This window comes from Panulirus ornatus, chromosome 1, assembly GCF_036320965.1.
Source record: "Panulirus ornatus isolate Po-2019 chromosome 1, ASM3632096v1, whole genome shotgun sequence".
NCBI classification, from domain to species: Eukaryota; Metazoa; Arthropoda; class Malacostraca; order Decapoda; family Palinuridae; genus Panulirus; species Panulirus ornatus.
This window is the reverse complement of record NC_092224.1, coordinates 22,346,861-22,364,416: the sequence shown is the minus strand read 5'-3', so window position 1 is coordinate 22,364,416 and position 17,556 is coordinate 22,346,861. Positions and strand designations below refer to the sequence as shown.

Below are 17,556 nucleotides of genomic sequence, written 5' to 3'. Positions count from 1 at the left end.
GATGCTCTGTCTTAAGCTTTCATAGGAACTGTGTGTGTGGGTGTGTGTGTGTGTGTGTGTGTGTGTTATTAGGATCTGATCATAAATCGTGTTTGATTTGCGTTATGACCCTCGTAAACCACATGAATAATCTTGGAAAATTAATTCAAGTTAATTAGTTTTGTTCAAAAAACGTTTTTCATCGTAGTCTAATATTAAGTTGTGTGGTATTTCATTAACTATTAGAACATTTCCTCTTTTAATCTAATTCCTTGTAATTTCTTCGTCTCATAAGCCTTCGTGTGATTGATTTGATTTCCTTTTGAAACTTGATTAAATCTGTTACATCTGTACTAATTAGGTACACCCGTGCATAACAGTGTTTCACAACCCCTTCCTCAGGAACCTAGCATAGGGTATTGGTCAGGCCGTCCTCCTGGAGATGATGATTCTCTCTCTCTCTCTCTCTCTCTCTCTCTCTCTCTCTCTCTCTCTCTCTCTCTCTCTCTCTCTCTCTCTCTCTCTCTCGCTATGTCCGTTTTCTTTGTACTCTCTTAAGTGTGTGGATCATTATGAAAACAGTGTGCGGAATATAATGTAAACGTTGCATGGCACTTGGTGAAAGCATTCTATAGTAGAGAGAAGTATAGTGTTTATAACGAAAACCGTGTACAGTGTAACAGAAGCAGTGTCAGGCTTGATGAATAAAATGTAAAGTATAATGTAATGAAAGAGTGTGATGGTAGACGCATGCAGTGTGTGGAGCATGATAAACAGATGATGCAGAGCATAATGAGATATTAGTGTGTGTGGAGTAGAGTAGAAGTATAGCACGGGGTACAATTAGAGCAAAGTATGGAGTATAATGAAAAAAGTAAATATGATGAGTGAGCAGCTTAATAATCGCCGAGTGAGGAGCATAATGGTACAGTGAGAAGCATAATGATAGCACAATGAGGAACATAAGGATACCACAGTGGGAAGCATAATAATAGCACAGAGGAGCATGATAATAGCACAGCGCCGCAATGAGGAACATAAGGATAGCACAGTGAGGAGCATAATAATAGCACAGAGGAGCATGATAATAGCACAGCGCCACAATGAGGAACATAAGGATAGCACAGTGAGGAGCATAATAGTAGCACAGAGGAGCATGATAATAGCACAGTGTGGCGCATAAGAGATGAGTTTGAACATCAGAGGCGGGAAAAGACAGTGTAAACATACTACACTGAGTGGGACAGGGCGATTACGGAGAGTAGGCCCTTATCTGGAAGGAGGTCCCCCAGACGCTGGTGCGAGAGAGAGAGAGAGAGAGAGAGAGAGAGAGAGAGAGAGAGAGAGAGAGAGAGAGAGAGAGAGAGAGAGACGGGTAAAGAGAGAAGATAAGTACACAGGATTTAGAGATGAGATAACCTGCCTACCTACCTACCTACCTGCCTGCCTGTGAGTGCCTACGACGAGGTATTGCCCCAAGGCAGGGTTAGAGCGACGTAGACACAGCTGGAGAACTTAAAGAGTTAAGAATAATGAGTTCGTGTTGAGTTGCATATCGTCGAGTGTGAGGTGTGAGATGGAAGGTGTGTTTGTCTGTGGCTTGAAAGCAAGAGACCCACGTGTATGTGGTGCAGGGAGACGAGACAGCAACCCGGGCCAGGGAGGGGAACTTAACAGCCAATTTAGCGGGGCATGTAAAGAATATTTACTCGCTCGTTCACAGTGTGGCGTATATTACACCAGTACACGACGGAGGATATGAGCAAGTACCAAAAACAGAAGCGATCAGTCGGCAAAGCATCATATTATGAGTAAAGTCTGCGAATGAGTGATCAAAATAGCACACACAGGAATATCAGAGTAGTAAAAGCTCTGTAAACGAAGGCCACCACCACTGAGTTGTACGAAATGAAAGTGTACAAATTCAACTCTTGGTTAACCATGGTGACATAAATGAACCTCCGTTGTCACTGTAGTAAGAAGGGATCTAGTTTTACCAGACTTGGCTGAGCCATATGACAACGTAGACAGTATATAGTTACTACAGGAACTAGCGATTCAAAACATCATAGGTAAAGGAGGAAAATGGATCGTTGCTTTTATCGGAACACTCAAAGGTGGTGGTGAATATAACCGTGTTAGAAGTGGAGAAGGTCATAGGTGAAGGTCCACAAGGACCTCTGTTAACTGCAGTATCCTTTTTGGTATTGATTTCAGACGTGGACAGGAATGTGAAAGAAAATATAGTTAGATGTCTTGCAGACAGCACGAGAATAAGTGCAACGATATGAACACAATAATGCATTGAAAATCTCCGGAAAAGACTTGGATATAACCTACACTAAAGCTGAAGAGAACAAGGGGGAATATTGAGAAACTTGGTCAAATAAGTCATGGAACTACTGTTAACAGTATGTCGACAGCTGTCTACAAAAGAACCCACGAGAAAAACGTGAAAAGTGAAGCAAAAGTCAAAGATTTGCATTTTTCATGAATGGGCAACTTAACGTGAGGAGCGTATTGTTAGGATAGTATTGTTAAGCCAAATGATGAGTGGTATGATAATGAGAACTTTCACAACGAGAGACAGAAGCCTAATGATGAAACTGTTTAATGTGTACTTGAGAAGCAAAGTTGAATACTGCCACGTAGTAAGGTCGCTCGTCAGACAAATGGATATACATAAAAGCTAAAAAGAATACGAAAACAATTAACGAGTCAAACTGATGTCCAGAACGTATGAAGAAAATATTTGGTCTGTAACATGAAAGAAAACATTAGTTGGGAACATCCTAACAGAAGTGATGGTCAGGAACATATGAACTGTCATGAGACGTTGGCAGAACTTGAATCCAAAGCCTAAGGAAAAAGGAGGAAAAGGTACCGTACAGTTCTAGTGTGATAGCAAACTGAGAGCATCCAGAATAATGTACTTGGTCTTAAAGATTCTCAGCAAGGGAGATAGTCATATTGTCTCCAGTAACACCTGGAGATGTACCAAAACGATTTCAACCAAATATATATGAGACTTCAGAAAAGAAAAGTTTACGTAACACGAGAAGAAATGAGAAACAGACATAGAACCAGTACAGTAACATAAATGAAAACTGGCTATATGGTTGGAGAGTCGGTCCTAGATGAAGCTCGGACTGACCGTTATGTGGCCAGCTTGGTGGCGGACAATAATAACATAATCCGTCCAGCAAGACGTGTGTGTGTGAGCGCTGCGCACCAGCAGCCCTAACTTTTTTGACTCTGTCCCGTCCTAGTTACTCGTTCATCACACTTTGCCAGTCTCTTAACGGTCAAGAAGTTCGTTTAAAGCATTCATAACTTCTTTTACGCCTCCACCTTTGATATAACTGTCAAAAGAAAGGAAAAATAGAAGAGATATAAAAGAAATATAGTCAAACAAAGGAGTCATTTGGGTGATGGCGTCCTCGGGGAGGAAAAGAAAGAGAGTTGATTCATCTTTTCCAGGCGATGATGAGTTATTTGAAGCATTCTCAAGTACCGTCTGCCTTTTGACGACTCTGAATGCCGTAACCCTGAGTGAAAGGGCGCGGGAGATAAGTCAGGAGGAGATGGTAGGAGGGCTGTACCTTGTGACGGTGAAAACTGGTGATTCTCACACAAGATATCACTCAGGTTAGCGTTAACACGTTTCGATATACCGACTGTGGCCCATACATTTGTACATCATCTGGCCAGATTCCAAATTTGATTTCCGGTGTATCATTCTAATAGTTTCTCCTTTGAGGTTAGGATGATAATCGAAGGCTCGCGAAGCACGTCTGTGACTGCATAATCTCGTCTTAAATCTAGGCCAGTTGGTCGCAAGGGTAGCAGAGCATTGGCAAACCTCGTCCACAGACACCTCCATTCATTTACATCATGATTTCTCACTGGAACAAGTCTGTTGCACTTGGCTATAACCGTATGTACACACACACGCACCTTGGTGTGTGGCTGAACCTCACCACCTGTCTTGTGTGTACGATAGTCGTTACCAAGTGTGCTTAACCATGTGTCTTGTCGATCTGGCAGTGACGGTAACCACGTGTACCTAACCATGTGTCATGTAGGTCTGGCAGTGGCGGTAACCACGTGTACCTAACCATGTGTCATGTAGGTCTGGCAGTGGCGGTAACCACGTGTACCTAACCATGTGTCATGTAGGTTTGGCAGTGGCGGTAACCACGTGTACCTAACCATGTGTCATGTAGGTCTGGCAGTGACGGTAACCACGTGTACCTAACCATGTGTCATGTAGGTCTGGCAGTGGCGGTAACCACGTGTACCTAACCATGTTTTATATAAGTCTGGCAGTGACGGTAACCACGTCTGCTTAACCACGTGTCTTTTCTTGTCCCGACAGTGATGGTGACCACGTGCGGGGCCACCGGGCCTAAAGGACCCACGGCTGAGAAGTGCCAGATGGAGTATCGCCACAACACGCCGCCAGTGCCGGCCGTCCTCTCCCACAACTCCCTCCCCGGCACTCAGACCTGGAAAGTGCCATTTGATGGTTACTACACGTAAGTACACATCCACCCACCTCTCTTAAGCTATGACATAGAGCTGTAGTATATTGTATAGGTGCTGTAGGGTGTTACATGGCATTGTATATGTAATTGGGATGATGATGGCCGTTACATGGGGCTGCAGTATGTTGCAGGGGACCTGTGTGCTGTTACCTTGAGCTGTATTATATTACGCGTGAGCTCCATGCTGTTACAAGGCAGCTACAGGCTGTTGCAGGGTAGCTGTAGGCTGTTACGTATTGTCTTAAGATTTTATCATTGAACAAGAGCACGGCGGTATGATCCTTGAGCAAGACAGTACGACCCTCGAGTATGATGGCGTGATCCTTGACAGCCTGACCCCTATGGGTCAGGTCAAAGATTACATCGTCATACCCAAGGGCTTAAGTGTCGTGCTTTAAGGACTGTACTTGTCGTGGTTGAGGGTCCTCTTGCCCTTCAGAGGTGGTTAAGACTGTAAGGAACCATGAACCAGGAAATGGTGAAGGTCAGATGTTAGCACTGCTTTGACACGGGGCTGTACCCTGTTATCCAGGAGCTTAACAGCACACGTGTCTTCGGTGTGTAGCCGGTTACTGTAAGACGTCATCCAGGACGGTACACAGACTTGCCTGGAGCATCGAGGTGGTTAATTACATTTCTGTGATACTCCGTAGAGCCGTAATGTGTTGACTGGGGTCTTTCATCTGGTGTCCACTGCTCTACGTAAGTAGGAAGTTCCCCGGAGCTCTAGTTTGCTGTCCACAACTGCATTACTTAGTCTACTTGTTGTCACTCATGATTCCTCTAAGACTATACTAAATGATGCACTAGATTGCTGAGAATTAACGAAGAAAATAAGTATTTGCAACTGTTCCATTCTTCTACCCAATTCGGTAGGCTTGTTATTTTTGAGTTGTACGTTGTAATGTGTGGGTCAGTTGTTTGGGCTTTGCAGGACCTGTTGTTTCAGTTGTATGTAAATCACGTGCTGGAGGCATTCGAGGCATAACGGTATAGATATATATAGAGGCGATGGTGAGCTAAGTAGAGAAAGGGAATGTGAAACTGGGACAACCTTGACACTCGACACGTACTTGGCTTTTGGAATTCAAACGAAACGAATGCAAAGTTTGGTAGCAAAGGAACCATCAGCTTCTGCACAGGGCTGTGGGCTGTTACCCTCCAAAGTTTACACAGTTACCCTGGCGATTTATGCTGCTAAATGTGGGTTTGGATGGTTACCGAGCGGTTTACACCAGCTTGTGGGGCTGTAAGACATTACCCCGCAATTCACACTGTTCCTCGGGCTTGTGGTCTGTCGCCATGGAGATTTAATTGGACACTTACGGTTAAATGCTGTTACTCGAGGATTTAACACTATATCTTAGAGATGCAGGGTCTTAAGGGAGTCGTAGACTGTTTACTTGGACTGATTACCTAGTACACTGGGGGCTGTTGGCTGTTGCTCAGAGGTTTACATTGCTACACGCGCATGTCTTGAGGCAGTAGTGTGCTATCTTGAGCTTTAGAATTTACCGGGGGGGGGGGGGGTCATGGTCATCATAGCACAGTACACTGTACCAGTACATAGCACAGTACACTGTACCAGTACATAGCACAGTACACTGTACCAGTACATAGCACAGGACACTGTACCAGTACATAGCACAGTACACTGTACCAGTACATAGCACAGGACACTGTACCAGTACATAGCACAGGACACTGTACCAGTACATAGCACAGGACACTGTACCAGTACATAGCACAGTACACTGTACCAGTACATAGCACAGTACACTGTACCAGTACATAGCACAGGACACTGTACCAGTACATAGCACAGTACACTGTACCAGTACATAGCACAGTACACTGTACCAGTACATAGCACAGTACACTGTACCAGTACATAGCACAGTACACTGTACCAGTACATAGCACAGGACACTGTACCAGTACATAGCACAGTACACTGTACCAGTACATAGCACAGGACACTGTACCAGTACATAGCACAGTACACTGTACCAGTACATAGCACAGGACACTGTACCAGTACATAGCACAGGACACTGTACCAGTACATAGCACAGTACACTGTACCAGTACATAGCACAGGACACTGTACCAGTACATAGCACAGGACACTGTACCAGTACATAGCACAGGACACTGTACCAGTACATAGCACAGGACACTGTACCAGTACATAGCACAGGACACTGTACCAGTACATAGCACAGTACACTGTACCAGTACATAGCACAGTACACTGTACCAGTACATAGCACAGGACACTGTACCAGTACATAGCACAGTACACTGTACCAGTACATAGCACAGTACACTGTACCAGTACATAGCACAGGACACTGTACCAGTACATAGCACAGTACACTGTACCAGTACATAGCACAGTACACTGTACCAGTACATAGCACAGTACACTGTACCAGTACATAGCACAGTACACTGTACCAGTACATAGCACAGGACACTGTACCAGTACATAGCACAGTACACTGTACCAGTACATAGCACAGTACACTGTACCAGTACATAGCACAGTACACTGTACCAGTACATAGCACAGTACACTGTACCAGTACATAGCACAGTACACTGTACCAGTACATAGCACAGTACACTGTACCAGTACATAGCACAGTACACTGTACCAGTACATAGCACAGGACACTGTACCAGTACATAGCACAGTACACTGTACCAGTACATAGCACAGTACACTGTACCAGTACATAGCACAGGACACTGTACCAGTACATAGCACAGGACACTGTACCAGTACATAGCACAGTACACTGTACCAGTACATAGCACAGGACACTGTACCAGTACATAGCACAGTACACTGTACCAGTACATAGCACAGTACACTGTACCAGTACATAGCACAGGACACTGTACCAGTACATAGCACAGGACACTGTACCAGTACATAGCACAGTACACTGTACCAGTACATAGCACAGTACACTGTACCAGTACATAGCACAGTACACTGTACCAGTACATAGCACAGGACACTGTACCAGTACATAGCACAGGACACTGTACCAGTACATAGCACAGGACACTGTACCAGTACATAGCACAGTACACTGTACCAGTACATAGCACAGTACACTGTACCAGTACATAGCACAGGACACTGTACCAGTACATAGCACAGTACACTGTACCAGTACATAGCACAGTACACTGTACCAGTACATAGCACAGTACACTGTACCAGTACATAGCACAGTACACTGTACCAGTACATAGCACAGGACACTGTACCAGTACATAGCACAGTACACTGTACCAGTACATAGCACAGTACACTGTACCAGTACATAGCACAGTACACTGTACCAGTACATAGCACAGTACACTGTACCAGTACATAGCACAGTACACTGTACCAGTACATAGCACAGTACACTGTACCAGTACATAGCACAGGACACTGTACCAGTACATAGCACAGTACACTGTACCAGTACATAGCACAGGACACTGTACCAGTACATAGCACAGGACACTGTACCAGTACATAGCACAGGACACTGTACCAGTACATAGCACAGGACACTGTACCAGTACATAGCACAGGACACTGTACCAGTACATAGCACAGTACACTGTACCAGTACATAGCACAGGACACTGTACCAGTACATAGCACAGGACACTGTACCAGTACATAGCACAGGACACTGTACCAGTACATAGCACAGGACACTGTACCAGTACATAGCACAGGACACTGTACCAGTACATAGCACAGGACACTGTACCAGTACATAGCACAGGACACTGTACCAGTACATAGCACAGGACACTGTACCAGTACATAGCACAGGACACTGTACCAGTACATAGCACAGGACACTGTACCAGTACATAGCACAGGACACTGTACCAGTACATAGCACAGGACACTGTACCAGTACATAGCACAGTACACTGTACCAGTACATAGCACAGGACACTGTACCAGTACATAGCACAGTACACTGTACCAGTACATAGCACAGGACACTGTACCAGTACATAGCACAGTACACTGTACCAGTACATAGCACAGTACACTGTACCAGTACATAGCACAGGACACTGTACCAGTACATAGCACAGGACACTGTACCAGTACATAGCACAGTACACTGTACCAGTACATAGCACAGGACACTGTACCAGTACATAGCACAGTACACTGTACCAGTACATAGCACAGTACACTGTACCAGTACATAGCACAGTACACTGTACCAGTACATAGCACAGTACACTGTACCAGTACATAGCACAGGACACTGTACCAGTACATAGCACAGTACACTGTACCAGTACATAGCACAGTACACTGTACCAGTACATAGCACAGTACACTGTACCAGTACATAGCACAGTACACTGTACCAGTACATAGCACAGTACACTGTACCAGTACATAGCACAGTACACTGTACCAGTACATAGCACAGGACACTATACCAGTACTTAGCACAGTACACTGTACCAGTACATAGCACAGTACACTGTACCAGTACATAGCACAGGACACTGTACCAGTACATAGCACAGGACACTATACCAGTACTTAGCACAGTACACTGTACCAGTACATAGCACAGTACACTGTACCAGTACATAGCACAGTACACTGTACCAGCACAGGACACTGTACCAGTACATAGCACAGGACACTGTACCAGCATACAACTGTCCCAGTGTACAACAGAGTGTACTCTTCCATTATATAACATAGTAAACTGTACCAGTATACTGTACTTCTTGCCTTGTCATCTGAGGCGACGTTTTAGGGCGAGTGTCACGTTAGTGTGTCGACCCTTATGTTGCCGTGGCTGTGTTTGGCATGTTCTGCTGTGCGTCATTTGTACTGCAAGTTGTTCAGCAAAGTGAAGTCGTGTTTATAAAGCATTGTATGTCATGGTTGATGAACAAGGTTCATGTGGTCTACGTTCATATCGTAGATTCGGAGGATAATCGCCATTCCCCCGCGTGAACGAGGTAGCGTCCGCAGGATATTGATTAAATAGGGGAAAAAAAATTTCGTATAGCTTCCTTCCTCTGTTGCCTATTCTTAAGAAAGTAATACAGGAGGGGAGGATTCCCTGCTCCCGCCTCTCTTGGTCTCGGGAGGTAACGTGGGCAGTAGCTGTCCTCCCACTATTCCCTGGTTTTTGCTTTAATTTCTTATGTATTATTACCTGTGTTGAACAAGTCTAGGGGAGGAATGGCTTAGAAAGTCTTAGTTCATTGTTGTGTATGCCTGTGAGAAGGCCATTCCCAGTTTACACAGTGAAAGAGCATGTGTATGGGTGTGTGTGTGTGTGTGTGTGTGTGTGTGCGCGTGTGTATGGGTGCGTGTGTGTGTGTGTGTGTGTGTGTGTGTGTGTGTGTGTGTGTGTGTGTGTGTTGGGGAGGGGAGGGGAGGACCCTCCTGGGTGATGTAATCATCGCCTCTCGTCCCGCCGTCCTCCAGCGTCTCCTCTGGGAGTGGGGTGAGGTGGCGAGGTGGTAAAGAAGCTAATTATTTCCTAGGAGACCTGGTTTTTAATTACTCCATTTGATGAGAACTACAGCATACACACACACACACACACACACACACACACACACACACACACACACACACACAAAGGTCCAGGGACAGCAACAACCGCCAGAGGGGTCAGCAACCCTTACCGATTTGCACAAGTAAGAGGAGGAGGAGGGAGCAGACGGCACGCTGGATCCTAAATAGAACATTGCTGACATACAAGGTGTCCGAAGGCATAGCAGATGTTGTGTAATGAGGATCAAAGATGAAGATCAAGGAGGCACCCCAGCCAGCTAGAATGTCAAAGGTACGAGAGTGTGATGAACGCTCGTAAGAGGATACAGGAGAAGGAACAGAGACACTTTGTAAAGAATATTGTGGATGATGAGGCAGAAGATTCAAGAGCCTCGGTGAATTCATCAGGAGTATATTGACAGTTGATGGTCAACCATTAAGGCTACAGGGTTCTGAGGAACGAATTGTTCAGGATAGTGGAAAGGTATCCGAGGAGCTGAATGGCAAATTTGAACGTGTTGTCACCACAGGGGAAAACATTGTAGACCTAACACCATTGAGCTGGAATGAGGAAGGAGGACCTGGAAAGCAATGAAATTGATGGAAAAAACAAAAACAAACTCATAAAAAGCTGTGACGCAAATTTTTTTAATGATCGTGATGACGTGTGGCCGTAAATGTTGAAGTATCAGGATACACTCGAGACCCGCTTCAAATATTGTTCGTAAAGTCACTGAAGGAGGATGTAGTACCAAGGGAGTGCAGGAGTACAAATGTCATGCTTATCTCGTAAGGAAGGAGATAGAAATATTACGTTTAACTACAGACCTTTCCTATTACGCTTAACTACAGACCTTTCTCTTGAAGGAATGTAGTATCTAAAACATTGGAAAAGATAATCAGAAATCAAATGGATGACTTCTTGCAAGTAAGAGACTACGTAAATGATAGGGAACATGGACTCCTGGGAAGGTGGTTATGCATAACAAATTTCGGAGAGGGTGAGCTCTCTCTCTGACCACAAAGAATGGTATATTGTTTGTTCCAGGTCTTCCATAAAGGATTTGACGCTGCCACATAGGAGGCTAGAAAAAGACTGTCCCAGGAAACAGAGAGGAGTTAAAAGAAAAACAAAGTAAAATACCCTGTAAAAAAGCTATAGAGGTTTCCAGAGCCAAAAAAATTCTATAAGGGAAGAAGGCTGAAGATGGATCACATACAAGAGATCACCAGCAGCACAAAAGTTGTATTGGGGATTTGATATAAAGGAATGAGATTCGAAGTTCTTGAAGTGAGGGTTGAGGGAAGTTTCGAAGGCTTTGAAGAAAGTAGAAGTGAGATTGATGGGGCGATAACAGGAAGGGTAGAACAGCCTTTCTTTGAGACAGGCTGCACCTCGGCGTGTCTTACAAACCTCTTTGTCTTTTAAGGTAGACAGGCCTGTGCATCATGCTCAACTCGTCAGTGCCATTAACACATGGTTTGCTATAGAAGATGTGGCGAATGTCATCGACATCTGTGCCTTTTAGGATTTTTTTTTTCGAATCGGGAAGGCAATTGCCTTTTTACGGTCGACAGTCGCCAAAGCTCGGTGGGACTGGCCAGTGCCACCATCACTAAGAGACAGACAACACTCTCGTCAACACAGAAGTATACAGCTTTTGCCGCCAGTATTCAGGCAGACTCATTCCCGCCACCAGTGACCAGACACAATGGCATTGTCGTATCAGGCAGACCTTCATACCATTCTCATTCAGTTTATCAGTACCGGCAACGTTCAAGTATATTCGTTAGTGCCAAGCAGTTAGCTTAAGGAGACTCGTCAGTGCCAACAGTAAATATGGAGAGAAGTGAGTGCCAACAACGTGTCCAGAGTAGTTGGTGCCAACAGCGCATGAGGACGACCAGTACTTTGAAAGTTCCATCAGAGCTTCCACCTTCAGAAAGACGAAGCAGTATTCCCAGCAGTGAAACCCAGACGGAGTCACCATCATCAGTGCCATTGACACTTGGTTATAATCTGTGCCAATACTACATTCATCAGTATCCAGTAGCATTCAGGTGCGCTAATCTTAGTCCTCAGAGCCCTAGTAGGATCACCAGAAACTAGTAGGTTCATCAGAACCCTAGTAGGTACATGAACGCCTCGAACATCTAGACTGATTCGTCCGTTCCATCAGCACTAATGAAGGTTCATCACTGCCACCAACTTAAAGTAGAGACATCAGTTCTCTTCCCGCCTGATAGACTTGTTTGGTTCGAAAGCTGCTCTGTGGATGTTTACAATCCTTTGTCTTCCATCACACCAACACAGACAAACTGGATATTGTTCCCAGCATGAGGTCGAATCTTCATTACAAATAACATCTGGGAAAAGTTCGTCACTAACATCACCAGTCGAAAGATTGCTCAGTGTTGTCAACATTGTGACAGACTCGTCATCATCATCGCCACACGGCATATAGCGCCTCAGTGCTCTCACCAGTCACGTAAGATCTCTCACTGCCGTAAGAACAACTGGAAAGATTCCAGAGTTGCGAATCTTTTTTCATTTCTTTGGCTCGGCCGACGAAGCTATCAACACTTCAAGAAGTCTTGAGTAGCAAAAAAAAAAAAAGAAACTTGTTTTCCCCTCTACCGTAGCGCTTAAAATAGTTTCCTGGCCCTCAGGAAAGTGAAGGACGTCTGTTCCACTGATGGTGCGAACTCGCAAAAAAAAAAGAAGAGTTTAATTTCATCGGTGAAACATGCATGAGAGACGGCGTTGCTTCCAGTGAATGTTCTGGGAGCTCTTATCACACGCTTCCAGCGGCCCTCACCCTCGCTGCGTCCAGACCTGGATGACTGTTCTGGAAAGTGTTCTGGATGGAAAGTTTTCCTTTTATGTAATCTTTTATAACAGGTATTTTGTCTGTTGAATTGGTTGTTCTTTTATAGAAGAGGAACCATGATTATATATATATATATATATATATATATATATATATATATGTGTGTGTGTGTGTGTGTGTGTGTATGTGTGTGTGTGTATGAACTTGTAGAACAAGAAAGTAAATCAAAGCAAGAAAATTTGCTCAAGCGCTTTCGTCTATTTCAACACATCTTCAAAAGCAAATAGTAACAAATCACAAATAGAGGAAGATAAACAGGTAACCAAGATAACCCCAAGTAACCAAGAAAACTGTACGTTTAGAATATCATAGGTAACCAGGATTACACAGGTAATCGCAGAAAAATGAGGTAACCACAGGTAAACCTAAATACCACAGGCATCGAGATACCCAAGATAACCACAGGTAACCAAGGTAACCGCAAGGTAACCAAGGTAACCACAACGTAACCACAGGGAGCCACCATAGCTAGAGGCAGCCGAGATAGCCAGTGGAAACCATGGTAACCCGATGTATTCAAGATAACTTCGAGGTAATCCTAAACATATCATCTGGACTGCTATGAGTATGGAGGTTCAGTGTAACTATTTCGTGGAAATACAGTTCTCTATATTCGAGCTGATACGTTTTCAGTTTCTCAAATTGTTCGTAGCATGCTTACTTTTTTGACGTACGCTACAAGCAATTTGAGAGACAGAAAACGAAATATATCCTATCAGAACCCATGTTAGTATGTCGTCTTTGATAGATGATGTTACGTGATACTGAGAGAACTTGCATATGTTACGTGATACTGAGAGAACTTGCATATGTTACGTGATACTGAGAGAACTTGCATATGTTACATGATACTGAGAGAACTTGCATATGTTACAGGTAGACATTTAGGGTTATTAAGATTTGTTACAATCTGGCGTATATCATCACTACAACATCTTAAGTCTCCTTGTTAGTGATATGTGGTTATCAACACTATCTTCACAATTATATCTTGCTTCGGTGGTGAGTTGTCCACTCGCAACGATCATCCACTGGTCACACTATATATATATATATATATATATATATATATATATATATATATATATATTATGTATATGACAGAGTTTTACATGGTAGGAGTTTCGACAGGAAACAAAGGAATGTAACCAATACCAGCGTGTGTGAGTGGAAGGGTATATATTACTGATGACTGAAAAATGGTAATATTTTTTTTTTCCAGCCATACGATCTGATATGAGCACTCGTTCGGTACAGACTGCCGTACTCGATGTGTTTTCCATTCCCGTTCTCTTTTTTTCAAGTGAATGTAGCTCTCTCTCTCTCTCTCTCTCTCTCTCTCTCTCTCTCTCTCTCTCTCTCTCTCTCTCTCTCTCTCTCTCTCCCCCCCCCAAAAAAAAAAGAATTACCACAGCTAAAATCATTAGCTTGATACGGAAAAAGAAATTGAGCTCATTTTTTTTTTTCATTGTGAAAGAGACAGATGTTTGATTATAACATACATGAAATAAAAGAACAGTGTCAATGAAGACTGGATTATAGTGTTGATTGTTGTGTGATTATGTTTGAAGGCAAGATGAAACGTTTGGAGGAATGACGAGATGTTTAAGAGACATATGGAGACATTTGAAGGCGTGAGGAGACACCTGAGAGCATGTCGAGATGTTTGGAGATGTAGCGAGACACTTGAGAGGCGTAACGAGACACTAGAACGATAAGAGATCAGATTACGACTCTTCTGAAGGCGTGACATGATATCTCGAGGCATGACGAGACGTCTGAAGGAATTACGAGACTACTAGAAACATAACGAGACATTTGAAAGGTATGAAGATATACATCTGAAGTCGTGATAAGGAACCTGAGGATTTGACAGATATGACGAGACATGTGAAGGTATGCATGCAGGAGACATCTGAAAGAGCCTGACGAGACATATGACGACATAACGAGACATCGAGGAGCATGGCGAGACCTCTGGATCAATGAGGAGACATCTGGAGGCATGGCGAGACATCTGATATTTACCCAAGATCAGTCCTTACTGGGTTTCTCAGAGGAAGGTAATAAAAAAGCTGTGTGTTTCCGTGGTATTCCCGGGAGGTGTGGATTTACCCGTTGCGTAAAAGCCTTCGGTGTAGAACTTCTCTCGTTTACAGATTTTACACAATGTAAATTTATCGTAAAACTTGGGACGTAAACCCCACTCGTTCCGTTTTTTCAGCCTCCTCCATTAAGAAGTATTGAAAGTTGTATTGTGAGATGTAGATCCTATTGAACTCTGTTTAATGTCCCACGATATCGACGAATAAGATATATATGTATTCATGATATCTATGGGTGTGATATGTCCCTGGCTATCCATTTGTCGTAGGACGGGCTGAAGTCCTACCCGGAGCCCACCCTCATACTCTGACCTGACCTTGTCCACGAACAGACGTATTCAGTGTTCCCAAAGCCAGCGAGATCAGTGATGATGACATGGATGGCTTATCTCGTTCTTTCCTCCTGTTCGAACTGCTGCCGAGAGACCGCCAAGCTAGCTCTCTCTCTCTCTCTCTCTCTCTCTCTCTCTCTCTCTCTCTCTCTCTCTCTCATCCTTCTTTGAGAACTATATTGTACGTTGTCAAGAGATGAGAGAGATTACGGGGCAGCCACTGAGCGCGGAATAAGCTTGCTGAAGAGCGATGCAGGTCGGTCTTGCCATGGCTCGAGACGTTCACATCATAGTGAAGGGGAAATATGAAGTTATGAGTCAGTTAGGGAACCTCGAAAATTTCCAAGTGGTTAGGAGTATTTCGAAGCCCAAGGTATGGAGGGCGGAGGTGGAGGGTGAGGGGGACACGCTGAAATTAAGTTTCAGGTACTGGAAGATGAAAGTGAGGATCAGCCAAGCCTTACCTCTCATCGGGAACATTTTCGTCAGATACTTACAAACGAGTTTTATAGCAGGGATGGAAATGGGAGGAGGCTACTTCACGTATGGGAGATGATGGAGAACTTGACCCATAAAGTATTACAGTTTGACGCTGCGGATGTGAATGGAGTCATCATTCTTGAAAGAACAGATACTGTGGCTCGAGGTAGATCAGAGCAGATGCTTAGGGAAGTATGGGGTACTCATGAAAATGTTTTTAGATAGTCATACAAAATCTCTGTGATATTAGGATTGCATTCTAAAATGGATATAGGATTAGTAACTCAAGAGTATAATGTTAGGTATCTATAGGAGACCAAATAGTATTTACAGATCCGAGGAGGCATGTTGGCATAGGTATGTGGAGTAGATTTAGTGGTTGTAAGGAGTTTGTTTGGTAAGGATGGTATGCATTCTATCAGGGTTGGCAGTACACATTTAAGCCGGATCCTGAGTGAAAACAAGATGAAGTGTGTATGTACCAAGATTAAGGTAGTAACAGGTCATACTAAACCAGGAAGACAGTTGTCAGTCAGGTCAGGCATGGCAAGTCTGACCTCGGATGACCTGAGGAATGTGTGAGCTCAAAAGATATTCTCACTGCAAAAGCCTTGACCTTCAAAGCAAAACGCTGAAGCTGCTTTGTTCACCAACGCCAATCGTCTGAGCTCAAAAGGCAGGTGAACTAACATCGTATACGCTTCATATGAAAAGCCTCCTTTGAGATCGTTAGCATATACCTGTACAAGTATCGTCAATATAATCAGTTGTTAGTAGAGTCATCAATGCCAAGATGTAATGTCTTCCAGCTGAGATAGATTACACAGGGCTGGGAAAAAAAACTCGTGTATAAAAGCAAGTCTAGATGTAAACAAAGTCGAACTGATTTAAGTTGCGTGTGGTTCATCATACATCCAGTTGATAGATGAATTGTACATCATGATTGTTGGAATAGTGCATAAATCCCCGAAACCATATGAAGATAGTATTACATTGTACAAAGAATTTGTCTGTTGTGAATCGAAGGAGCGATGATTATAGATTCTAAGAACCAGTGGATCAATTAGCATATCAGATAATCATAGGGGAACTGATTGATCAGTTTCACCGATCATGTTTATTAAAAGTGATGATACCAGAGCCATATAGAGGTAACATTTTTGACTTGTTGACAGAGATTTGATTAGTTTCTGTGACGTTGTTGACAAATTAAGTTACAGTGATCATAGTATTGTCCAAAACGTTTTAGAATTTCCGTTTTGAATTCAAATATAACATCGTGTTGATAACTGAGTTTTAGGTTTCATAAATTGTATGAAGTGCACTAGAACATTAGATGTAAACTGGAATATGGGCTTTTAGATGTTGATAAAGAGTTGAAAAGGTGGGAGCCAGTTTCAAGATGATATACTTCTTACTTATTAAGATGGTACTCCCAGAAAGAGGAGTGTTGGGATGTGTTTGCCATCTGCCTGACTAAGGAAAGATTATTTGATTGCTAGTAAACTAAATGAATGCAAGAAATTAGAAGTAAGAGGCAGTCTGTATGATCATCATATATAAGATAGAGATTACAGGAAGAAAATAAGAATCGGTATAAAGAAAAGAATTTCTCAAAATATGAACGAAAAAGCTTGGCGAATATACTGAATG

At 43.4% G+C, this 17,556-nt stretch overlaps 1 protein-coding gene across 2 annotated transcripts in view; it reads left to right on the top strand.

The window, feature by feature from the left end:
* The window catches only part of LOC139763053 (tyrosine-protein kinase receptor-like), a 1,458,433-nt gene that overhangs the window by 1,018,637 nt on the left and 422,240 nt on the right, over positions 1–17,556 (top strand). For both annotated transcript variants that reach the window (XM_071688765.1, XM_071688676.1), the window contains exon 14: positions 4,358–4,517. In XM_071688765.1, the coding sequence (XP_071544866.1) occupies positions 4,358–4,517 (160 nt within the window). The remainder of the gene's footprint in view (positions 1–4,357; positions 4,518–17,556) is intronic.